This window comes from Centroberyx affinis, unplaced genomic scaffold (assembly GCF_046629955.1).
Source record: "Centroberyx affinis isolate AG114_WGS23_722 - 3 ecotype Tasmania unplaced genomic scaffold, CSIRO-AGI_Caff_v1 ptg003462l_1, whole genome shotgun sequence".
Taxonomy (NCBI): domain Eukaryota; kingdom Metazoa; phylum Chordata; class Actinopteri; order Beryciformes; family Berycidae; genus Centroberyx; species Centroberyx affinis.
This window is the reverse complement of record NW_027281426.1, coordinates 556,755-583,982: the sequence shown is the minus strand read 5'-3', so window position 1 is coordinate 583,982 and position 27,228 is coordinate 556,755. Positions and strand designations below refer to the sequence as shown.

General features: G+C 42.6%; 1 protein-coding gene across 1 annotated transcript; it reads right to left on the bottom strand.

The window, feature by feature from the left end:
- Nucleotides 1–200: 200 nt before the first annotated feature.
- Nucleotides 201–26,517, bottom strand: adgra1a (adhesion G protein-coupled receptor A1a). Its single transcript, XM_071539487.1, has 6 exons — nt 26,395–26,517; nt 19,329–19,480; nt 18,184–18,307; nt 11,241–11,392; nt 1,889–1,984; nt 201–1,719 (listed from the first exon to the last, which is right to left on the bottom strand). The coding sequence occupies exons 1-6, from the start codon at nt 26,515–26,517 to the stop codon at nt 201–203; spliced, it is 2,166 nt and encodes a 721-aa protein (XP_071395588.1).
- Between the last annotated feature and the right edge of the window lie 711 nt (nt 26,518–27,228).

Here is a 27,228-nt window from a genome sequence, read left to right as displayed (position 1 = left end):
ATGTCATGTCATACTAAAAAGTAAGATAGCTTTGGAATAAAGGGTTTGAAATGTTGGTAGGACAGTTAGGCCTCACACCTCACACACAAAACTCTACTCATAGTTTGAAGGGGAAGCTGAAGGCAAAGAGGCCCAAATGTCTACAAAGTAGTTTGATTGTAGGGCTGCTGGAGGGTTTGGCAGGCACAACCATAAGAACGCTATACGGTGGTTTCATTCTTCCAAGGTCCGGTCCGTATGTTTCCCGTGGCATCGGAACCGAACAGGTAGTCCTCCTGCAGACTCCTGTTTCGGCTGATGGTGCCTCTCCGGCTCAGCGTAGGGTGTTGCCGGGGCAGAGTATTCCTGGGGAAAACTGTCTGCTCCACCTCTAAGCAGAGAACACTGTCCTTGTCTTTGTCGGCTGTCTTTGAGCTGCAGCTATATGTGTCTGAATCCTGCTGACATTGCCTGGCGAACTGATCCGATTTCTCGCAACAGCTCATAGCGGCAGACGGATCGGCTTTGGGAGTGCCGTACGTGTGCCAGTGGCAGGTGTGTCCCCCGTGTGAAGGCAGGCACAGGCTGTGACAGGAGATGGTGTCGGCGTGTACGTTGTGCGCCAGGTTGTGGCAGGAATTAATTGGCTCTTGTATGCTGTGGCAGGAGTTCTGGCGGTGCAGGCTGTGGCACGAGGCCAGCTGCTTATCCAAGTGAGGGCTGGGGCAGACCAGCTGGAGGTCCGGGTGGGGGTTACCGCACACCAGCGGCGAGCCGTCGAGGTGGTGCACGCTGTGAGGGCTGTCCAGGTGGGAGCTGTGCACGCTGCCGTCCATGCTAGCAGAAGCCATGTGAGAGTGGTAGTCCTGGAGGCAGGGCCGCGGCCGGTTGAAGGACCGCGACTTTGTCCGGTCCTTGAGGCAGCTCTGCAGGGGCAGAGTGGGGCGAGGGAGCTCATCGGGAAGCGACTGCGGACGCGGAGAGGGCGCCGCCTCTGCCAGAGAGAAGGGCGGGACGAGAGGGACGGGGTTCATCACGGCCACGCAGCATGGGGCCGTGTGATTGGGTGTGGGGCTCAGGGGAGGCGGTGCCAGTGGCATTTTGTAGTGAGTCGTGGGGGCGTGCACGAGATGAGGAGATAGCAGCGGCTGCTTGCCCGAGCAAGGTGAGTCCAGGTGGCAGTGTGCCTGTGGCAGATGGAGCCCCTGCCTCTGTATCTGTCCATCCCCGTTGACCTCCTCGGTCTTGGACTTGGACGGGCAACACGCCCACCAGCGGTGCCACACATCGTCACGTTTGGCACAGTGCTGGATGAGCAGGAAGAGTCCCAGAGTGACAGAAAATGCCCCGTACAAGCAGCTGAATATCATATCTAGGAAATGTCCCTGGGATATGGCCAATGCCCCTAAAGCCCAGGTGGCCAGGAACAGAAAAAGGGTGAAGGCTGCGGCCCGGAGCTGAGCTTTAAATGAGTGCTCATTGGCCAGCACTGATATGCCCGCGGCAAACGACGGGCAGTCCCCAGCAGAATCCCCCACGGTTTCACTGTGGCAATGATGGTTTGACTCACTGGATGCTAATTGCTGCTGTTCCTCACTCATGATTCGCAGCTCGTACTTCCTGTCTGGGTGGCGTTTGAGCTGGATGTAGGTGCACAAGAAGTAGATGGACATGACTAGCACCAGAAGTGCCATGGGGGCATAGAAACCTCCCAGACTTGGCTCCCATGCCATCCAGCAACTGAAAAAGAGAGATAGAGAGAGACCATATATACATTTTATCATATCTTTAAAAAAACATAACATTTTGCATGGTGTTGCAACAACCGTATACCGATATATTGCTGCACCAATGTAGTGGCAAATAAAGAAGACTTATCTGAGATTGTTCAGAAATGACAAGTACTTACTACAGAGCTTCGTCCCTGCTCCCATAGTTATCCATACTAAATGCTGCTGTGACTCCAACAATTATGAGAGGGATTCCATCACTTACAAAATAGAATCTGCAAAAAGAAGAAATAGGTGTTGGCAGCAACAATAAGTAAAAAACAAATTTGATTACAGGGTTATGCAGGGTAACAGGTGGAGGGAGATGAAAAAACAGCTGGATAAAGGAATCTGCTCTCACCAAGATGATTCCTTGGGCAAGTGGGAAGGTGTCAGAGTTGTCTCTCTAAATCCCTGTGTCTTCAAAATTAGTCAAACTGAAAGTTTAACAGTGGCCAGAATTTTTCTTTGAACTATAAATGAACTTTGAGGAACGTAAATCAAAAAGATAATCATTCTGTGTGGCAAGCTGCAGAGGGATTGAGCATTGATCATTGTCGATCGTTGAAGCTGTTTTTCCTCTCTGTCATGGATTATGGTGATGTCATTTATAGGCATGCCTCTGCCTCTACTCTTAAGCCCTTGCATGCTGTTTACCATTCTGCTCTTAGGTTTATTACTGGTGATGTTTCTAGCACTCATCATTGCATCCTGTATGAAAAGGTTGGGTGGTCTTCTCTGTCTGAGAGACGTGATAAGCATATTTATTTATTTATATACAAGGCCCTTATTGGGAAGCTGCCATCTTATATCACATCTATGCTAGACTGCTCCTTTGGACCACATCATACTCGGTCTAATGACTGGCTTTCACTGCAAGTCCCTAGAGTTTGTACTGAGTTTGGGAGATCTGCTTTTTGTTTTTATGCTCCGACCGCCTGGAACTCTTTGCAGAGTAACCCTTGGTCAATTTAAATCTATGATCACTAACCACTTAAGTTCTGTTTGCACCTGTTTTAATTGATTTGTTTTATATCTTGTATCCTGTATCTTTTATTATCTGTACATACATACTTTTTTGAATTGACTGTTTTCTTTTATTGTATTTTTATTATTATTTTATATCTTTTATACTCAACATCATTGTAAATGAGGGCCAGCCCTCAATGATTTTCTCGAGTTTAAATAAAGGTAATAATAATCAAGAAACAGAGAAAGGCAGGGGTGGCTCTTTGGGATAAGAACGTGCCCCTACACCTAGTCAACGTTTCCCTATATTTGTCTCGGTTTCAGTAGATCCTGACAGATGAGGCACTGGATAGAAGCTGTGTGCCAAAGCCATCTCACACAGCACCCTCGATCAGCGATGCCAACCACTACGCATTTTGCATAGTTTGTACGATTTTCATGATCAACTACGCTACTACGACACACACTAGGACGACTACTCCTTAAAAAAAAAAAATCCACCAACGTGAAAGTGACATGTGCCTATGATGTGGCTACTGTTTCTGTAATTCTGTAGCTTGACCAATCTAACTACACAGCATGCGTGGCATTTGTGTATCTACACTTGTTGCAGCCCAGTTGCAGCACTTTAGTACGGTGGCCGAGACGTGTCGAACAAACTGCATATTCAAAACGCTTTGCAAATTCGAAAAACACAAGCGCATTAACAGAAAACACAAATGCAAAAGCCACAACACAAATGCAAAAGCCACAACATAACAACGGAAGTGAGCAACAACGGATGTTGACAATGAAACGGGCCGACAATTATTGCTGGCGGACTATTATTGCCTGCTCATGTGGAAGAGGAAAGTTCTTGCCTGTTTGAGAAGTAAGTGAAACGTTGTTCGCTTACTATCTCTATGTGATTGTCACAAATGAGCAATGTTGTTCTTTAACGGGCAAGAACTTTCCTCTTCCACATGTACAGGCAATAATAGTCCACCGGCAATAATAGTCGGCCCGTTTCATTGTCAACATCCATTGTTGCTCACTTCATTGTTATGTTCTGGCTTTTGCATTTGTGTTGTGATTTTTGCATTTGTGTTTTCCGTTAACGTGCTTGTGTTTTTTCGAATTTGCAAAGCATTTTGGATATGCAGTTCGTTCGACATGTCTCGGCCACCGTACTTTAGGCCTATTAAGCTGCTACACCAGCTCCATTCTCGTTCTGCCTGCGGTCTGTCGGTTGTGTTGCGTGTATCTACGTTTTATCTATGTGAACACACTTATCTAGCTTTGCTTATGTTTCCATAAACAACCCAAGTTGTACTGTGAGGAACATTAACGTACCACATAGGGTACTGTAGGTGTACTGTCGCCAAATAGAAGGCTTCTCAGCAGCTCCATTGATAACCACATCTCTAACATTTATTTAAGTGGCGTTGGTTTATGTATCCTCTATTTTGTTAACTGACGTGGTGATAAATGACTACAATAAGCAAAATCTTGGCATTTATATACATTTATATGGCTCGAATACACAACAGACCACTGCGTTGTCCGACAATAATAAAAGCCATGCACATCTCCAAAGTTGAGGCTCCGATCCGGCTACGTTTCAGATCGTCAATGTGCTGCAGCCAGGACAGCAGCTGCATTGAAGTAAATGGCTATGTATCTGATTCGACCCTTCTGAAACAAACGGAATGAAACGCAACTGGTGTAGTTAAGCTACAGCAGTGCAGCAAATGAGCAGAATGCTTACTTTTACTTTTATACATGCTTATTTTTGCTTAAATTCCTTTATTTTAGCATCAGCATAAACAAAACAGGATATAGTTATCTCCTTATTTACAGTGCACATACCCTATAGCCTACAAGCTCGTCCCAGCTGCATCTTGGTGAGTAGTTTTTATTATGGTTTTCATGGCAGTCAAGTGCAAAATAACCCCCATGTTAAAACTAAGTGGAATATTGCTTTAAGTTGAATAGGCTATCACTTTTATCTCATCTTGTAATTATTTTTCTTCCAGTCCCTGTAAATTAACTAGTTTTGAGATGTAAAAGGTTTATCCAATTCCGAGCACTTAATTCAGTTTGTGTCGGCTTTGCTATGGTCCTACCTCTTGGTTAGAAAAACAAGAGTTAAAACAGAGTATCAAAATCCCCAAATCCTGAATTATGAGAAAGTTTACTGTAGCATGTGAGACATTTTGATAATCATGAGGTAGGGCCATAGCAAATAGGAAGAAAGTGTAATCATTTTGCTTATCTTCAGTTGACATATAGTCCCCATACCATGTTCAGGGGGTCATAATACAATAATGCTACAGTAAAATTCATCATAATTCTTGATTTTGCTACTCTGTTATATTTGACAAACATTTTGACATTCAAGAGGTAGGGCCGTAGCAATTAGGCAGAAAGTGCAATCACACTTGGTTAATTATAGGTTGACCATAGTCTCACATACCATGTGTAGGGGGTCATAATGCAATAATGCTGCAATAAAATTCCTCATAATTCTGGATTTTGATACTCTCTTATATTTTATGTAATGCTCCAGTGTCAGATTCTTGAGACGTTTTGGTAATCAAAAGATAGGGCCATAGCAAATAGGCAGAAAGTGCAATCACAAGTATACCCAACATAGTTGTCAAACTATAACAGTTTGGGTCAACACCTAAACAAAATTATTAAAAAGTCGAGGCCCTGTCTGGTGGAGAACATTTGTATTTTTTCCAAGAATTCTAATATATAAGGCAAAGAACACTCTAAATACAGAGGAAACCCTCATTTTGGATTATTGTGGTCTCTGTTTATTAATGTGCTTTCAATGGTTTATATGCTCAGGTATACAGTTATTGATATGCACTTTAAATGTCTGCCTGGACTGTGATGGTATTTATGATGGCTGCTATAGATGATTTGGATTATTGTCGTTTCTGTTTCTGTTTCTGTTTATTTGATTTGATGTGCTTTAAATGTGTCTATATGTTATGTGTTGTACCACAAATTGCCTCTTGGAGGACATTAAAGTTTTCTAAGTCTAAGTCTAAGTTGTCTCGTTTTGACCCAGATGAAGGATCTCGGAAGCACCGTCGTTATTTGGATACTCATATACAAAACCTGGATCGAGCTTGATAGAACAACAATAATTCACCTCTATCCAAAGCCGCTGTCAGAGCTGTCTTTGGGCAATAAAGTCCACTCATACCGCCTCAGAAGGTTTGCCAAAGAAAGAACTGTGTGACCCCCTAAGAGAGAGTCCCAACTGTAATAATTTCCATCTACAGCATCTCCGCTCATTGGGCTCCCTTCCCAAGACAGTTTTCTGCATACTGATGATGTCACGCCACCTCTAAGAACGCCAGAAAATGTAATCCCCGCTGCCCAGAGTCTTTCCTCCTGCTGCAGCTTCTCCTAAACTAAGTATTAAGCTCAATCGATTTGCTCTTATCATGCAAGCTCATCTATTTGCAGTTGCATTCATCACTACTATGAATTGTGCGCTTGGCTAAACTTAATTTTCAATCCAGGTACTTCTGTATGAAGATGCTGACATGTTGCTGGCTCAAATCAAGAACTTGCCCACTCAACTCAAAACTCTTGTCGATGCCCTCTGGGTGCAGACTCTTGTGCAAACAAGTTAAAAAAAGAGGAAAGTCTGCTCTCCCAATACACAGCAGTAGACAAACGCATTTCTGCTCTAGACCTTCTTCTAGAGCATCGCCCAAAATTTGACATTGATAAAAAGTTGATGTTGTTGCTTGGCATATAGATATTTATATCTATGTAAAGAGGAAGTTCAGGTGGTTGCTGGGTCTGACAGTTAGCTGTGGTTGCATGCTTAGGCTTTAGTTAGGTCACCAGATAAATAAGCCATTTGGCAAAGCTGGCCTAGGCTCACATAGATAGATAGGCCACTAGCTAGGTAAGCCATTCGGCAAGCTGTCCCAAGCTAACATAGATAGATAGGCCACTGGGAGGTAAGCCATTCAGCCAAGCTGGCCCAGGCACACATAGAAAGTTTGGTCATTAGCTGGCCCAGACACACTTAGATAGCTCAGTCACTAGATAAATAAGCCACTCGGCCAAGCTGGCCAAGCTGGCCTAGACACTAATAACTTAGGTTCCACCATTCCATTTAGGTTGCTTTACTGCCGTGCCAAGGTGCAATTCTATAGACGGTACTAACACTCGTCTTGCAGTATCCAACAGCTACCCTGTTCTTTCAGCAGCGTATGTTAAAGGCATACCAGAATTCCGACAGGACATAGGTGCCACGAGGCAGTGCATAGATGCAGTGCATGGAGTGCATAGAGGCAGATAAAGATTTTTTTTAGCAATTACACAGTCCATCAGGTGAGAAGGTGTTCGCTAAAGAGCTGGGTCTTTAGCCTTTTCTTAAAGATCGAGAGGGACTCTGTGGATCGAATGAAGTTTGGTAACTCATTCCACCACTGAGGAACCACAGAAGAAAAGAGTCTGGATAGAGACTTAGGGTCTTGTTGTGGTGGCAGCACCGGGCGCCGTTCCTTGGCAGAGCGTAGTGGGCGGGAGGGAGCGTAGACCTGAATGAGGGAGTTCAGGTAGGTGGGAGCCGTTTTGGTTGCTGCTTTGTAGGCGGGTATCAAGGACTTGAACTTGAGGCAGCAAATTAGAGCCAGTGGAGGGATACGAACAGTGGAGTGACATGTGCTCTTTTGGGCTGGTTGAAGACCAGACGCACCGCTGCGTTCTGGATCATCTGCAGAGGTTTGAACGTACATGCCGGGAGCCCTGCCAGTAAGGAGTTGCAGTAGTCAAGGCGTGATATTACAAGAGCCTGTACCAGGAGTTGTGCTGCATGTTCAGACAGGTAGTTGGTCATCAATCATGACACCCAAGTTTCGGGCAGACTTTGTGGGAATGAGCTGATCTGATTCGAGCTGGATACTGATTTTGTTGTATAGAGGGACTGGCTGGGATGACAAGGAGCTCAGTCTTTGACAGGTTAAGCTGAAGGTGGTGTTCCTTCATCCATGCCGAGATATCGGCGAGGCATGCTGATATCCGTGCTGAGACTGTGGGGTCTTCTGGTGGGAACGATAGGAAGAGCTGGGTGTCGTCAGCATATGAATCATATGAGAAGCCATGTGAGCAGATGACTGCACCAAGTGAGGTGGTGTATATTGAAAAGAGAAAGGGTCCAAGCACTGACCCTTGAGGTTCCCCTGTGGACAAGCAGTGCGAATTAGACACTTCCCCCCTCCGAGACACTCTAAAAGTTCTCCCTGAGAGGTAGGACTCAAACCAGCAGAGAGCAGATCCTGAGAAGCCAAGTTCAGAGAGTGTGGAGAGGAGGATTTGGTGGTTAACCGTGTCAAAGGCAGCCGATAGGTCTAGCAACATTAGAACAGAAGACCGACCAGTAGCTCTAGCTGATCGCAGTGTTTCTACTACAGACAAGAGCGCAGTCTTGGTAGAGTGTCCGCGTTTGTAGCCAGACTGGTTAGGATCATACAGGTTGTTCTCAGAAAGGAATTCAGAGATTTGATTAAAGACTGTGCACTCAAGTATCTTGGAAAGGAAGGAATGAAACCGGCCTGTAATTTTCAACTTGATTGACCTGGACCCTGATTGGCCAACAACAACCTCTAATTCAAATGAGGTAAACCTGCTTTCCAGTTCAAATTCTGCAAACTGACCTGACTGTAAGGATTTCAGTAATTCTTTAGTGAGGGAGCCAATCAGAACCAACTCAGCGCTCACTGGAGTTAGTCTGAAACTGCCAGTAATAAAGTGGGGATTTTTTAAATTGGACTTTAAATTACATTAGCCCACCATGGTGCACATGACATAGTGTAAGCATATGAAATCATGAGGAACACAGGCTTCAAAGAAAAACATTTGATGAATATGACCAATGTCATGGTTGTCAGTGACTGGAAAAGACCGATATTGACGCCATTATTTAGAGCAAATCTTCACTACAGCCGAAAAACATTAGAAAACCGTTGCGCATGCGCAGCCGTGAATCTCCTCCACTTCCTTGTTTACAATCCTAGTCACACAAATTAAAAAACTTATCAGACTTTGAAATGTCGGCTCACTCTAACTCTATACATAATTTCACATACCTCCGTTCTTTGTAGAGACGGGGCAATCTCGGAAACCATCGGTCTGATAACGATTAGACTCTGGGGGCGACGGCCAATATTTTGGGGTTTCTGGTGTAGCCAGCGGACATCCGAGCCAAGACTTCCTCTTATTAGCAACTTGAGACGCGAGAATGGAGTTGGAGTTGAGAGACGACGTCTCATATGCATATGTCTGTCTATAGAGATTAGCCGAAATGTCGTCTGGACTTAAAAAACAATCCGGTCGTAGACGTCGTCTCTCAACTCCATTCTTGCGTCTCAAGTTGCTAATCGGACTGTAAGCAATGGCTGGCGCACGGAAGAGGAAGTCTTGGCCCAGATGTCCGCTGGCTACACCGGAAACCCCAAAATATTGGCCGTCACCCCCAGAGTCTAATCGTTGTCAGACCAATAGACGATGGGTTCCGAGATTGGAGGCAGGGTTCCGTGCAGGACTGTCCCCCCCATTGTAAACACACGCATCGTACACAGCAGTCGGCTTCAGAAGTGGTAATTCCGCTTTTCTTCCCTGGACTTTTGGACAGTAATCCTCTGAGGAAAAGTTCACTGCACAGCCAGAGTGCACGGAAGGATTTAGCAGAGAAATTGACATCCAGCAATTAACCGGGTCGTTGTGAAATGTCACAGTTGTATTCCACAATGACGCCCGGTCATGGAGTCTCACAGGCTGGGGAGAGAAGCTACAACAGCTAAGATACAGACCAAAGACCAAAAAGGTAACGTTAGTGTGACGTAGCCCTATGACTAGGAGTGTAAACAAGGAAGTGGAAGAGATTCATGACTGCTCACACGCAAAGGTTTTTCGGCCATAGCGAAGATTTGCTCTAAATAATGTCAATATCTATCTTTTCCAGTCACTGTGCGATCGTTGGCTGTATGGAGTCATTGTATGGATATTTTCTGTTCTTTTTCTGCTCTTTTCGGAACTCTAAAGATAGGTCCCTAACGACTTCAGTTGTTTTGGTACGAAGTCATGCTGGAAATCTTCAACACTAATCTGAAAGCATGTTTTCAATCAAAAATGTAAATTTCTGCGGCATCCTGGTAGCTCAGTGGGCCGAAGCATGCAAAATGTACTTGCAACATCATCAGGCAAGTCTGACTCACACCCTTTCACAGCCAACATTTAACCCCCTCTCTCTGGTCTTTCTTGTCACTCTCGTCGAGAAAAATCTCTTATAACGCAGATATGCCTAAACAGATCTTTTACAAAAATGCTACTTGACTCTGTTGACTCAATTCCACACAAATGACATAAGTATTACATTACAACAACTAATGAAAGGTGGCATAAGGATGGAATAAGTATTTATGAATGTGCCATGTAGCTCTTAGGCCATGATCACTTAGAACGCTTTTTTCTCCTGCTCAAACTCAGCTATGAGCATTGCTATTAACAGAGAGAGCAAGAGGTCAAAGGGTGCAAGGAACATTGCATCATTCTTGTTACTATGCAACACAACATTTAACAACATCTTTCAAGCTATCTAATTAGCATTAGTTGGAATACCTGGAGCAATATTGTTGAAAAGGAGAAAACAGGGAGATAATATTGTTGCAAATAAAAATGCAGAAGAGAAAATTAGCCCATTGTGAAACATAGTATGTGGGTACATGACATTCTCCTTGGGAGAACAGTGCATGGAATTTTATCATCTCATCCAACTAAACCATTGAAAATAACAGGAAAAAAATACAGTTGCATTAAAAACAGCGTCCCACGTGATCACAACTTTAATCAGTTGTTATAATTGATTATAGTGTTTACTAAATATCCAAATTAACATCCAACAATCTGTCTAATATTGCAGTACTCCACATTGTAATTGATGTGTGTGTCGTACTATGACCGTAATCAAAGTAATAATCATATAAAGGTGTTTGCATTAATAGTCAATTGAAGGTGTTTACAGCAAACAGAGTATAGAGTCATTTGTACACATAAAAATAGAAGGGTTCAACAGTAAGGATTGCCTAATGGCCTAGGGCTATGTAGATGTTGATTTGTGGCAGTTGATTGGCCAGTCAGTGACCAAATTGGGCTAGTGCCTGAAAAAACATTTGTTTTTCTTTGTCTCTGCTCTGCCATTGGCCCACTCTCCTCTCTGTTTTGCTTTTTCTGACTAATAACTGTGACAATAATGGCAATGACTAATAGTTATTCAGTTATTCATTAGAGTTTTGGAGAGCAAACATGGTGGCAGCTACTTCAAATTATATTAATCAAGTAGAAAAAGTCTGTTTCTGTCATTGTGGAGGCAACCATTTTCTTGGTTTTAAAATGATAACTCAACCCCTGCAATGTTTTGTGCAGTTTGTCAGTAGTTTCAGAGTAAGGCAATCAATCTGATTAAGGTAACCCTGCATAGTCAGGAATCATGGACTCTGCTGAGCTTACCTGAGTATGGTTGGCTTGGTCCGAGCCTGGCCAGGCCCATTCCTGTCTTGGGCCTGAGGCGGGGCTTTGGACACGTCATTACAGATGTTTCTAGCAGTGAACGCCAGCCATAGCATAGTGGACAAAGAAGCATAGTGGAGCACGATGCCAACCTAACATAGATGAGGATGTAAGAGTGATTACACAACAATATTACTTAAGTTCTAGATGGGAGTGGAACCATGGTGGTGGACTGCCCACCCCACAAAGGAATAGGACTGAGCAGGGGGTACTAGTTCTGTTCAGTTCAGTTCAGTTCAATTCAGTTTATGTAATTGAATGCAATTCAGTTCAATATGTACATGTAACATGTAGAAAACTTAATCTCAAACTTAAAAAATAAAATTAAAATTTTACATAGTAATGAATAAGATGTTTGTATGAACATGCACAGATCAACAGATCAGTGAAGACAACTTACAACATGTGAAAGCCTCAAATGATGGACTACAATCATGTTTCAGTGAATTGAAGATTGGCAAAACATCTGGCAAAAGATGATAAATTTCAAAATGTAGTTGGGGATTTAAACAAAAACATCTTCATTTTTCTAGTGGATGACTGTTCTACCAACTACATTGACTCAAGTCAAATTAAAGCAATAGATAAAACACTGCTAGATAGACACTACTACACACTTAATGCATCAATTATAGTTGTACTGGGAAATCGAAGCCTGTTCTCGTTTCAAAAGGTCATTGTCCAAATAAGTGTGTGCACGTTTGCGTATTTGTGTTAGTGTATGTGTGTGACATGGAAAGGTAATGAACCATCCTATAAATCATGCTTCATAATGTTACTTTTGCTTCATGCTGCTAATTTTACAGTCACATGTTTCATGGTCAGAAAATGGCTCATAACCAAATAAATAATCAAGGCTATCAAATGAACAGGACCACACAGTTAGGAATACATTAAGTGCATTGAAGGCACACTGAGCACTTTGGTCAAAATCTGTTCATGTTGTATGGTTAGTGGCAATCACTCAGAACTGTGATGTTGGTGTGTAGCTGTGTTTTAAGTTCGACTGAAAAAACTGATAGCATTTAAACATGGATGTGATGGACAACATTTTAAAAAATTTATAATCCCGCAAATTTCCTATTTACATACAGGTATTAGGTGTGTGCAGGGATGCTACTATTTGTAATTGTATCTGTATTTGTTCAAAGAAACAAATTATTTGTATATTATTGTGTTTGTATATCATTTTGCTTGTATACATTATTTGCATAAAATCAGGAGTGGGCGGGGCGTACCCGGAAGTGGGTGTAGCTTAAACTGAAACTTGAAAAAGGATGTGCAGATCTGGTGAACCCAAATGCAGAACGAGGCAGGAGACAGGCTTGGCAAATCAACAAAGGCTTTTACTGAAGACCTCAGGCAGTACATACAGACTATTTGTCTAGACTAACAAACAAGCAAAGTAAAGTGGGCAGATGAGAGCTTAACCCCTTGTTCCCTGACTATACCTGAGTTTACCCTTAAATTTCCCTTTAAGTAGCTTCAAAGTTAGAAAAAAAAAATCCTAACTGTACAACAGTGTCACATCCATATTCTGTATCTGCTCCTTCCAACTGTTTCTTGAAGCTCTGGCTGCTTTTATTGAATGAAATATTCAAATACAAGACGCCATGTTTTTATGGCTGCACCATTACATCAAATGGAAAAAATCGAGATGATTGTGCATCATTATATATACATTTCCCACTAATTCAGCATGACTTATTTGATGTCTTGGAAAACCTGTTATCTTGACTAGAATTTAAAATAAAGTTCTGTGGGTTTGAACAAAGCTTGGCCGTGCAAGCTGCGTTTGTAACGATGGACCCAGCGGCGGGGCCGGCAGGGAGGAATACAAAACTAGCAAATAAACTAATAAGAGACAGCTGGGGAGGCACTGGGAATTCACATGAGGAACACTGGGATGCCATCTGCTGGAAAAACCCAAACAAGGCAGACTAAGGGACATGAGAGAGGGACACAAGGAAAACTGAAGCAGGGCGAGGTTTGGATTCAGGGTGAGCACAGGAGACAACTGAGGTTGTGACATGACCCTCCCTCCTAGGGATGGCTCCCGACATCCAGCTGGCCAGGGCGACGGTGGTGAAAATTCTGAATCAACTGGGGGTTCAGGATGTTGCGAGCTGGAACCCAGGAATGCTGCTTGAGTCCATACAAGTTGACAAGGTACTGGAGTCCTCTGCCTCGACAACAAACTTTCAATAGACGGTGAAAACCGTATAGGCAGGCCCACTGTCAATGAGGCGTGACAGTGGAGGTGGCTTGAGAGCAGGAGCCAGGAGGCTCGAGGAGACAGTTTTTTCACTGGGACACATGGAATGTGGGATGCACTCTGAGAGACCTGGGAAGCTGGAGATTGACAGCAACAGGAATGCTGATGACAGAGAATTTGAAAGGCCATTTGAAAGAGACGGCTTCTGGGACTGGTGTGCCTCTGATGACCAGGCTGAGGTCAGCAAACTCAGGAGGCACTTTAGACAAATCTAGTGGCTCAGAGGAATCTGGAGAGAGAGACTCGAGAGAACAGGAGGCAGAAAGCAGACATCTAGCACGACTCTAAAATGGTGCCCCGAGGCCAGTCTATGTGGGGATTATGAGAGACTAGCCAGGGATGGCCCAACACCACAGGAAACTCAGGAGAATTGAGGAGACGCAATTGAATCTCTTCACTGTGATTACCTGAGATCTGTAGGCTCAAAGGGTCACTAACATGATGAACCAGTCTTGGATGGACATCCATTGGGCAATGGACGTCCATCCAATGCCCTTCTGGGGTTCAGGTAGAGGGGAGGAATGAATCTTGCAGCGATGAGCAAAGGAGGCATCCAGGAAGCAGCCAGCAGCTCCCAAGTCGACAAGGGCAGTTACAGGATGGTCCTGGCCCTCCCAGGAGAGAACAGCAGGAACCTTGCAGCAGGAGGTAGTTGGGAAAGTGACAATATGGCTCACTGGTATCTCCCCAGTTACTGGCAAGCCTGGTTGCTGCCTTCTCAGGACAAGATGAAAGGAACTGGCCTGAAAGGCTACAATACAAACAGTTTCTCTCTCTCTCCTTTTTGCCGGGCCCATGGGACCGGCCTAGAGCAATGAAAGTAGCCAACTGACTGACTGACTACCCATTGTTGAAAGTTGCGTGAGAAGTGGCGTCAAGACCTACACAGTTATGGTGGTATACGTGATATTGCGTTGTGATATTGCACTGTTAAGTCCCCTTCTCACTAGAGCAACAACTATAAAGACAACTACAAACTACTGTATAACGATACACTGTTGCTCAAGCATTTACACTACAAGGATACTGTCGGAGCTGAATATTCAGAGAAGAAATGGAGCATGATTACCAACGTGCTTTTATTTTACTCTCTCTCGAAAGTAAATCACGATATAGCCGAAAGATTTGGGTTCATGAATTGTAGCAAAAGCGAGAGGAGCTGGCAGAATCAATAATGCTCTTTTACAGCGCTTTCATGACATTATTGTGCTTTGTGTATATGACAGCTAGTGGAATTCACCAAGTGAAGCTGTTAATTTCTTTACCTGTAGGTGACTCTGAACACCACATCTACTGTGGATCAAAGAGGTTAGTCTCCATGTCGAGAGAAACACCTGTAACTAACTGTGGCTAAACAGGTTTTCAATAGGCTACTCATTACCTTGCGGTCACAGCCATTGACCTTATTCACATGGCAGCCATTTTGAACACTCGGGTGGGAAACTACATGGAAGATTGGAATAAATCTAGATGTTTCAATGCATAAGTGACTTCAGATAGACAAAACAGTTACCAGCTAGCAACTTCGGGAACAACAACGACAACAACTGCCTGAATTTAGCAGGAAGTTAGTAAGCTATAGTTAGCAAGCTACTAGCTAGCTACCTAGGCTACACTCTGGTGGGTAGTGATAATGGGTCAAATATATTAAAATGTGAACTGATATCCCTCTGATTCTTGAGATACATTTGTTTATAATATGTTTCCCAGTGGGGAAATACTAAATGATGTATCTTGGTTCACAACAGCAGCACAGAGCAGACTGGACTTGCTCTTCCTGGTAGAGTTTACTATCCTGAGTGTTCAAAATGGCCGCTGTGTGAATAAGGTCAATTAGAAAGATAGGATAATAACGCATTTGCCCTCGGCAGATCAGGTTGGCCAAGACATGATGCTATTTTGTTAGTTAGCAAGATAACTAGCAAATACTCTAGTTAGCGAGTATATCATAGTCAGTAAACACGCCTTAGCACTAATCCCAAAAGCTCTTCTGATCCCGACCGCTATGTCATGTTTCTTATCAACATTTTTAGAGGCAATGGCCTTTGTCAAATAGCGCCCGGTTCCTCTGGACTTCTATAATCAGTTCCTCAGCAAGCAATGCCATCACTGCAGTGAACTACTGAATTCTCCCACCCCTTCCTTTGTAGAACTGTATTTTGATTGGTTGAAAATGTTTTATCGTTGTCTCCACATCCAAATAGTTGTGTCGTTTTGGATGTTTTTATAGTTATAGTTGTAGTGTGAACACAGACATTCTATTTACTTAGAACGATTTAAATCTTGTTATAGTATAGTTATCTTTATAGTTATCGTTCTAGATGTGAATGGGCCTTTAAAATTTTACAAACTTGCCAGAACACATATTATACTAGTATAGGGTGCGAAAGCCAAGAGGAGGCAAGACATCAATGGCCCGGCTTGCACAAGATCAACCTAGTCTTGTTTTCCTCTCTTCAGGAGTCAGTCTGGTGTGACAAAGTTGCATTGGCTCACTGGAAGAGTCAGACAGGGGAGCTGGAGAGGAAAAAACAGAGTTGGGAGGTGGGAGAGCTGGATCAGGCACCCTTGGGAAACCTTGGATGTTCTCGGGTAGGCTTGGGAAACTTCAGATGATCACTTTGCTCTCTGCGCCATTCTCAGTGAAGATTGTCCAATCTGAGGGCTAGGGAAATCAAAGATTCCAATCCATCGGAAACCTCTCTGTCGGCCAACTTGTCCTTTAATTCCTCCGACAGGACATGGAGATACGTGGGCAGCAATGCATCCCCCAGCCAGCCAGTCTCAGCAGCAATAATCAGCAGCAGGAATTCCAGGGTGTACTCTGCCACGTCTCTTCCCCAGGCAGGATGGTCAAAAATCTTCCTCATCTCTCGAGTGAAGAGGGAATAATCAAGGCAGATTTCAGACTGTTGCCCATAAGGCATTAGCCCAGAGAAGTGCCTTGACCTTCAGAAGACTCATAACATAAGCAATCTTGGAGCAGTCCGTGAGAAATGAGGAAGGCTGGAGTTGAAAAACCAGAGAACACTGAGACAGGAAACAATTTTCAGGATCCCCTCCGTACCTTTCTGGAGCTTGGACGTGAGGTTCACGAGGAGTGATCTCAGCAGACGAGGAGGCAACAGGTAGAGCTGACTGAGGATGAGCAACAGCAGAGGGCAGACTTGTATCGGGACAGTTGTGGCCGCAATAGACTGAACAGCAGAGGTCAGGTCCAAAAGCTGATTGTAAATCTGGCCGAGGATCTGTTCATGCTGGCTCAGGAACTGACCATGGGAGCTTATGGCTGAATGAATCTGGGTGAGTTCCACTGGGTCCATGTTTGGCTTGTTTGTTCTGTCAGGGGTGTGCAGATCTGTTGAACCCAAATGCAGAACGAGGCAGGAGACAGGCTTGGCAAATCAACAAAGGCTTTTACTGAAGATCAGTAAAGATCAACAGGCAGTACATACAGACCATTTGTCTAGAGTCTAGACTATAGATGGTCTATGGTAACCCCCTATTTTGTGGCCCCTAAATCAATCAATACATATATATATTTTTTTATATCAGGTATTGATTTCACTTTTTTTTGGCTGTAATACTCTGTTTGACCACCCACCTACTGGGGCGCTACATCAAAAGGGAACAGGACTCATTGGTTTCTTGTAGACCAGACAGCAGAAGCCTCACAGAGCGTCGTCCAGCAGTAGTTGTTACCCAGCGAAAGATGAGCACCAAAAGAAAACTCACTCAAGAAACCAGGGCGATGCAGTTCGAAAATGTGACTCTGAAACAGAAACGTCCGAACATGCCGCAAATTTCTGCCTGTCTGCCAACTTCCGGTAAGCTACTGTGTAGACCTTTCAACTTCTGGAGGGAGATAGCAGAGGCTGGGATGCAGCGTTCATCCAGTGTTTCCCCGAGAATTTTATCTTACAGCAGCGGCATTAACCCTTTCATCACAACCAGGTCGTGTGTGTTACCATGTTTGTGTGTAGCCTCAGTGACATGTTGAGTTAGTTCTAAACTGTCCAGTAGGTTGATGAATTCCATCTAATCTCATCTAAGGCCCAGCTCCTGGCCACAGCAAAGTTATTTAAGTGAAAAGAGTGGCATTGCGTGACCCACAACTGAGGTTGCTTTCAGTTCTGTATCACTAACATACATATTTTAAAGGATAAGGCTGGTGTTTTTTAATGCATTTCTTACCATCAACAAATCGTATGAAAATCACAAAATCAGCAATGATTTCGTTTTGCCAACAAGTCTCGTCCATGTAGCCGGTGTCAAATGCAGCCATGTCCCAGCAGCCATAGAACTCCATTGTATTAAAAAAACAATTAAAAACACGTCACAGAGCCATGCCGTCGCTCTGGGCAACATATTTCATCATCATGATGCACCGGGCCGGCCGACTTTTTCCTCAGACAACTTAATAAGCTGGCTGTAAACACGTTTGCGATCTCAGGAAAGTAGTTCCGTACCAAACGCATTGTTGATTTTATTATTTTCATAGGATTTGTTGACGGTAAGAAATACATTAAAAAACACCAGCATTATCCTTTAAAAGTGCTTTAAAATATAGCTATGGTGAGTAGGAAAAGGTAGGAAAAAACAACTTACGATTTGACACACAAACGGGTAGTTGATCTGATTGATGCCCCCAGCAAACACACCAAACGTCAATCCCGTGTGAAAGAGGAAGTTAAGTAGTGTGTGCCAGCCATTCCTGCTAATGCGGATCACACTGCAAACAATTAATGAATACAAGTTAGCATCTCCCCTATTTACCTCCCCCCACAAAAATTGTGATTGTTTGGTTTGTCTCTGAATGTACCAGACCTTTAAGTGGTAACACTTTACAATAAGGGTCACTAAGTTAAGGGTTAGTTAATGCTTAATAAGCATTAATTAACCCTTAATTAACAGTTAACTAATGTGTCTGGTAATCATTACTAATGGTGTTCATGTTAACTAAGGTATTAATTTATACATTATTTAATAGTCATCTTTATAAACTATTAAATAATGTATAAATTAAATAATGTTTTAAATGTGCATCCCTACCATGACTGAAAGTTTTCAAGTGTGTGAGACAAAATAATAATAATAACAACAACAATAATAATAATACTTTTTTTTTTTTTTTTTGATCCATCGACTGGATGCATTACAGTATCCTGGTCTCAATGAGGATATAGACTTCACATGTTTTCTGTCATTTTTCTCTGTATAGGCTCTCCTTTTTTCTCACAGCCTATGAAAACCCTATATATGGGTACCTATTTCCCGTTTATGATGTACATGTAATATTTCTGTGTAATCTCACCTCATGTTATTTCATTTTATTTTTTTTATTTTTTCATTATTTTCAATTTGTTTCACCTGTCATGTTATTATCTGGGTCATGTGACTGCCTCCCATTGGCTGTTGCTATTATATAGGCGAGGCCACACCTGTGTTGTCTGTGTTTAAAGCCCTGAAGAAGACCTACAGTGGTGGAAACATGTTGGCTTTTTTAATGATTTAGCCACTACAATAAAGGCTTTTTAAATATTTCCTTCCTCGTGATTCTATTTTTATATTTGGAGTGCCTGGATTGTCCTTTTGTTTGTAGCACTCTTTTTTCCCCGTTTTCCAAGAGCACCCGATACATTTTTGATCCTAGTTTGACAATATAGAACAACCAGTCATTTCCTTTTTTCTAATACATTATATTTGTTGAAATGCTGAGACAAGTCTTTCATTGAGCGTTGATGAGTTCTTACCTGTGATGTACAATATAAGTCATGATGGAGATGAGCAGACAGAGCAGCATGACTGCCGTGCAGGCATACACGACTGGATGCAGGTAATCCCCTGGGTATGGTGGGAAAGACAGCACCCTCTTCAAATCCTGAAACACAACAAAAGAGAGAGACTGAACAAGAAAGGTAATACTATGTATTCTAGGGGAAACTACGTTTGTCCTTTGCCCGTTGCCAGGCGGCCAGCTTTGCATGGCTTAGGTATGTATGGAATATCTACTAGTATTTTATTAACAATTTGGTAACATTTTATCAAGATCAACATAATGATTGCTGTATTTTATTTATGTTTACTGGTTATTGCTGCTCTGCATGTCTGCATGTATCAAAAGTTGGTTGTGGTCAGTGCTTTGTTTGTTGTTGTTGTATTGTTGTGCTGATGTTTTGCTGTTTCCTGTTGCTCTGCGTGGCTTGTGTTCTGTCTTGAGAGTTCTTGTTTTGTTGCTGTTGCTGTCTCTATGGCGTCTTGTTGTCTTCGTTCTGTAAATTTTATCACTTTATAACATCTCGCCAAAAGGACTACAGTTGAAAATTTGCCAGCTGGCTAACACTGGCACATTTACAGAAATGTTGATTAATGTGTGTTGTCCTTATAAATAAACAAACAAACAAATAAACAAACAAACGTTTCACCTCTCAGTTCACAGAGCATAGAATAATAGTATAGAATAGAATAGAGAACAGTGGTTCTCAACGTGGGGTCCGGGGACCACCAGAGGTCCTTGAGGGCGTTCCAGGGGGTCCCCCGCAAACTATTTCATTTACAAGAAGTTAACAAAATTAGAGAATGTAGAAGAATGACTGTTTTGATCATAGTTTCTCTGTTATCTCTCTACCTACAATACAGACAGTCATTGAGTTCCGGACAAAATCATATCTAACAATAAAAATATTCTCAGATTTGGGTCTGAGAGACAAAATCTCATCAAATGGGGGTCCATGGCCCAAATGTGGACTAAATTTGGGGTCCTTGATATGAAAAAGGTTGAGAATTACTGGAATAGAATAATAAAATAGAATCATCACTTATCAGCATACAAGTGCAAAGCATCCACAAGATCCATAAGAATGGATTATAAAAACGGTAAGTAAAAGAATGAGAAATTATGCCCTCGCTCAACAAAAAACAATGCAAGGACTCTGAAGTGATCTGAACTGCATTAGCATTCCCCTACTTGAGAGGCCAGAGACTATCAGAAAAATAAGGGGAAAAGGTCACTACTAACAGTACTAAGTCTTATCCAGATGGTCCTAAGCTGATTTTAGCCAATCAGGACTTGAGTTGTGTGAAAGGTCACTGAGTACTTGGTCAGGGGTGTGGTGATTCTGTGTGGTAGCATTACTTCTGCTTGAGGAAACAAATCTAGTTTACCCTGAAGTAGTAATGGATGAGTGCATAAGAAAGAGCACTGTGAGAATATGACATTAACACACACATGGAAAATCATACCAAAAGGGCCCAGCAGTTTTACTCCCATCTGAAAGTTATTCTAGACTTTCAGCAGTAGAATTATTAATTTGACAAATAATTATGCAGGGCGAGAAGGAGCTTTTATTGGAAGTACTTTGATTTACATTGTTGTATGAAATGTGTATGTGCTATGTACTGTATGTGCTGATAAAATTTAATACTACCTCTCAGTTTAGCTATTGATGGTATGCTATTCAAGTCAAATGCATAAACTTGTGATTCCCTCTTGAGTCTGCCCTGAGCACTAGGACATGCATTATGTGTGGCCCCATTCGACAGGCACACTTGGTGTGTGATAAGATAAGATCTGATAAGATAAGACCGGCAAATCCAGCACTAGAACATGCCAAGTTGAATTTATTTATGAAAAAGGGAAAAGAATTATTACAGAATTATTAGGCTGTGCAAAATAGCAGGAGTACAACATATTTCTTGCATATCCGATAAGACTGCCCTGTTTATGGTGCTGTCATCAACATGGAGCTGATTTACATTGGCTATCAATGTACCTCTCCTCTACCTCTTTTGGTCCAGATCAAACTAATCTTCCTTTCCTCATGTTTTCAATCTTTTCAATGAAGCATTATTTTTAATATGGAGGCTTCTAACAACGCATTATGTAATAACACCGCACTATGTAATAACTCGACAAAATGTAGGCAGTTTCTATGTCTCTATGAACCCTCAAGTACAGTTTCTATTAAGCTAAGGAATACAGTGACACTTAATGTAGTTTTGACCAATGAAAGATAAAACTAATCTACTGAACTAATAGTATCTTTTTAAAATTAATTTTGAGTCAGTATGATTCATGCTAGAATGCATAAAATAAACATTGTTGTTATAATGTTATAACGATTTTTATGAATGAAGACATCCATTTTGGTTGGTTATTACATACTGCACCATATTATTACATTTTCATAAAAAAAAGTGCAACTCCCGTATTTTGTAATAACCACCGCAATATATAATAATTTATTACAAAATGCGAGGAAATGTATTATATATTGCTTTCAGACTGTGTATTACAAAATGCGGCAGATTATTACAAAATGCGGGTGTTATTACATAATGAAGTGAAAATGTATTACATTTTGTCAAGTTATTACGTAATGTGTTGGTAGCATGGTAATATGCCATGCTGTTTGACAGTTTATCCATCCTTGTCCAGTGGGCGTGTTCATACCACACATGTTTGGAATGGTTTATTTGAGCTCTGGAGTGTTTACTCCTTTAGTTTGGTTCGTCTGGGCAGGTGAAAACAATGCCATTTGAACTTTGAACTCAAAATGCAGATCTCAGTCCTCTTCCAAGCGAACTGCGGTGCAGTTTGTTAGGAGTGAAAACATCAGCACCAAATCAACGTCAGGAAACACCCCAAAACGCAAGGTGTTTTGGCCATGAGGAGACACCTGCAATGGCACACACCAAAGTTGAGGACTGGGCTCTCGTCAGGAGCCTGCTGATGCTGATCCAATCTCGGAACCCATCGTCTATCGGTCTGATGACGATTAGACTCTGGGAGCGACGGCCAATATTTCGGGGTTTCCGGTGTAGTCAGCGGACATCCGGGCCAAGACTTCCTCTTCCATGGGCCGGTCATTGTTTACAGTCCGATTAGCAACGTTTGACACAAGAGTCGAACGTTTCTCCACACGATACACAAACATTGATACTTTTTGTAGGTGTTTTAGGTCCAGGCAACATTTCGGCTTATGAAATATCTGCATATGAGACGTCGTCTCTCAACTCCAACTCCATTCTCGCATCTCAAGTTGCTAATCGGACTGTAAACAATGACCGGCGCACGGAAGAGGAAGTCTTGGCCCGGATGTCCGCTGGATACACCGGAAACCCTGAAATATTGTCCGTCGCCACCAGAGTCTAATCGTCGCCAGACCGATAGACGATGGGTTCCGAGATTGATGCTGGTCTACCCTCGGTGGCCCCACATCTTCCTCACTCTGGGATTCCAAAGTTGACACCTGTGGACAACCCAGAGACATTCCTTTCCATCTTCAAGTGCTCTGCAGCATTGTGTGGGTGGCTAGGGTCTGGCTCTGGGGGGAGGCGCAGCTGGCGGCCCACAGCTTGCCAGCATCCTTTTGTCAAGACCAGATAAAGCAGGTGATCCTGGACTGGCTTGGCTTCACGCCAGATGGTCATTGTCGCTAGTTTCAAACGATCACCTACGAGGGTGCTGGCTGTTGTTCCACCCATGCTATGCAGCTGTGGCCAGTGGCTGCAGCTAGAAGTCAACCCCAGTGATGGGTGCTGGAGCAGTCCAGTGCCACCAACACTTCACCCTGGCTCCAGCAGTGCAACCAACTATGGGGGGGGCACTCAGAATCCCAGGAGACGCCAGCTCCCCGCCCCACGCCACATGCTTCTCTGGCGCGGTGCGCCAATGACCAAGTGATAAAAATCGATGGCTAAATCACATGGGCAATTTACGTATATAGTCACTGTCTAAGTGAATTGTTAAGAAAATACACTTTTGAGTACATTATTTTAATTGTTGCATCTGTCTTCTGACAGGCTGTAATATTCTCTTTTTGTCTTTATCTGCACATGTGGAGTCCTGAAGTTCAGCTGGATTCAAACAAGTCGTATCAAGTCATATCAATGTAGTTTGATTTAATCAATCTAAAGTGATGCTGTTCTACCTGCCAGGCTATACGGTCCTTGTAATACAGATGCCTGTGCGCAAGTCAGTAAATGTGTGAAGCACCAGTTGTTAATACAGAAAGGATTAAAATGACCCCAGGATGTTGTACCAGCCATAAAAAGACGTCTATTCTGTGAGTTTAGTTTGTCCTTTGAATCATCTCCAAGCAAAAGCAATGCCGGACACACAGGTAAAACAACATCCAATAATTGTGACAGGGTTTCTGCTACATTTTTCCAGAAGTCAGCTATAATGGGGCAATCCTAAAACATATGCATAAAAGTACCCAGAGTCTTACCATTGCAAATCTTACAAACGTTATCATTTACAAGCTTTATCTGAAAGACCCTGTGAAGAGTGATATAAAACCTGTGTGCCAACTTAAAGTTAATAACCTGATGTGCCATGTTTTTTGAAGATGTAAATATGTTTCCCCGAATATTATCCCAATTAGGATTCACCCCTGATCTCTCCACTTCCTTATTCCACACAGTGACCACACCAAGAGGACGCTCTTTCACTGTTATTAATTTACCATACAGAAGCGACACAAGCTCTCTCATGTTCTCATCGGGGGTCAGGAGCCTGAGCATAGGGCGGACAGATAATGAGGAGTTCCATGGCACACCATAGGCACGTAGTGCTGAACGCAATCGAGGATAGATAAAATAATTAGTGCCTGGTAAAGAAAATGTTTCTTTCAAATCTTGAAAGGTTATAAGACCATTCTCATCAAACAAGTCATTCAGCACACACACATTTCTATTTGACCAAGAGGTAAAGACAAAGGTTAGGTTTGTTAGAAAAAAGCATCATTATGCCACAAGGGAGAGTCCCTGTGCAATGAGTTAGGAACACATAAATACTTGTCCACTTGGCACCATATTTCTAAAGAATGACTGATGATGGGGCCCAATCGCAAAGAGGCAAATCTGGAATGAACCCCAGCAAAAGGCAGTCTAGTGGTTTGACTATGGATTCTTCTATTGACCGCCAAGAAACCTGTGACCTATATGCTGAGCAATAGGCATTACATTTTCATCAAAAAAAAAGTGCAACTCTCGTATTTTGTAATAACCACCGCAATATGTAATAATTTATTACAAAATACGGGGAAGTTATTACATATTGCGTTCAGGCTGTGTATTACAAAATGCGGCAGATTATTACAAAATGCGAGTGTTATTACATAATGAAGTGAAAATGTATTACATTTTGTCGAGTTATTACATAATGCGGTGTTATTACATAATGCATTGTTACAATGCCTTTAATATTAGATAAGATAAGATAAGATAGCACATTATTAATCCCCTTGGGGAACTTCAGGTGCCACAGCAGCAACTGGCAGAACAGTACCAAGGAAAAAACAAGTATAAGAAGATAATAAAAGAGAAGAGGTAATAAGATAAAAAATAGAGGTAATGTACATAATATAAAAACTATAGAGACCGTGATGCAAATAAATGCAAATAATGCAAATAATGATAATAATAATAGTAATAATAATAGATGTGTATTTGTATATATAATGTATATATACACCGCGCCAGCGCTAGTGGGGTGAAAAGTGGTGACGATAGGGGCCCACAGCTGGAGAGGGCCCACAACAATTCCAGCAGGATGTATGAATTAATGTGTTCTATAGATCCTGCAAAGGCATTTGATACTTCAGAATAAAAAATAATAAACCCAGTAATTATGCAATATGTAATAAGTAGTTTTAATTTTCCAGTCCATCCATCCCCCTCCCCCTCCAAAAAAAATAGTTTGATCCTCTGCTGCGCGTTCAGAAACTGATAGAAGGCAGACGTGAAGTCGGGGTCGGGACCGCGGGTCAGACAGCATGATAGGTAAAAACATAAATCGGGAAGTCTCTCTCTCTCTCTCTCTCTCTTTCTCTCTCTCTGACAGTGTGTGTGTCCCCGCATTGGTTACAGAGTTGCGAACGTATTGCCTGTTAAAGTAATGTTTGTTTCTATAACTATTTTATTTGGTGTATCTACTAATTATGGAAAAAAAAAAACGGATCCACTGTAGAATGTGAAAAAGTAAAATACTTGGAAGCCAATTCTGTATTGTTTGCAGTATTTCTATTGTGTATAATCCTTTCTTCCAGTATAGTACAGTAAAACAAGAGTTCCCATGCTGTTTTACAAGCAAAAGTAAAATAAGCAAATTATCTACAGTAACCTATGCATATTTTATACTAGCAACCAAAGACTCATATAAACCCAAAGGCTCACCGTTTTCTTTGGTCAGTGTGACAGTATCTGCTGTTTTGGTTGACTTTTGGCCTTTTCCAACCATCTGCCAGCTATGGCATTGATAAGGCAGTTTGGGCTACCTTGACACTTAGTTAATGTAAATATTAATAGCTAGTTGTAGATCAATTACTCTTTAAAACATGCATTTGAGTTTTGAGCCGACATGCAAAAGCAAGATACAAGTGAAAAATCCCAAATGCACTGTAGGATCTCCTGCACAGCATGATGTGGCCCCTATTTATTTTTCAGTAGTTATTCATGAATCTGAGTCATGAATCATGAATATAGAGATAGTTCAATTTATAATTCAATGTTACTGAAGATGAAATTGAGGAATTTAATTGCTGGCTGTGTGGGTTTGTGAGTTTTTGGGTTGTTAGTTAGCAACCTGCCAATTGCATTGACATGGAATAATCTCTATTACTTGTCTTGATTTGGAACTAGCATGGTGCTATTGTCCTCAGGAAACATCCTCATTAAGGGATGGCATGGGGGGGACTGTCTTTCTGAGTCAAACCTATTGAAAAACAGGTTTAGCTCATTTGCATGTTCCTGGTTCCCCTCCACAGATGGACCTGATTGTTTGTAGCCAGTAATCCTTTTCATCCCCTTCCACACCTCCTTAGCATCGTTCTGCTGGAGCTTCCTCTCCAGTCTCCCCCTGTAGCTGTTCTTGGCCTCTCTCAGCTCCCTCTTCAGCTCCCTCTGGACAGACTTGACTTCCTCCCTGTCTCTAGCCATGAAAGCCCCCTTCTTCCTGTTCAGCAGAGCTTAAATGTCCTTTGTAATCCACGGCTTGTTGCTTGGAAAGCAGCGTACCCTCTTGGTGGAGATGACGCTGCTCTCACAGAAGCGGATGTAGTCTGTGATGCAATGGGAGAGACCCTCGACGTCCTCCCTGTAGTCCTTCTGGAACAGCTCCCAGTCCGTGGTCTGGAAACAGTCCTGAAGGGCCTCCTCAGCCTCCTCAGACCACACCAACACAGTCCTGGTGGTGGCGGACTGCTGCCTGACAACAGGCTTGTACGTCGGTACAAGGTGTATCAGGTTGTAATCTGATCTGGCGAGGGAGGGGAGGGCAGTGGAGCTGTATGCTTCCTTCACATTAGCATACAGCAGGTCCAAGGTCAGATTTCTGACTAGAATATCAAGATTTTTGGATAGGAAGGCATTAGAGACATTGGCAGGGGCTCCTGTACTCTATTCCTCTCCCTCTTGTTCCTCACCCTCACACCGGCTCTCGTTCCCCGTCTGTGTCTCCTTATCTCTGCTGGTATTCCTGCCGGCGGAGCGGCTGCTTTAGCCTGAAGCGCCTCTTGTGTATAGACAAGCATTGTCTGTCCGTCTGCTGTCCGGCTAAAACTTTGCAGATAAATTACTAGCACTAAGCATCGAGCTAGAACGTTGAAAAGTTGAGTCGTGCAAAATAATTCAAAGGTAGTGCAAAAAAAG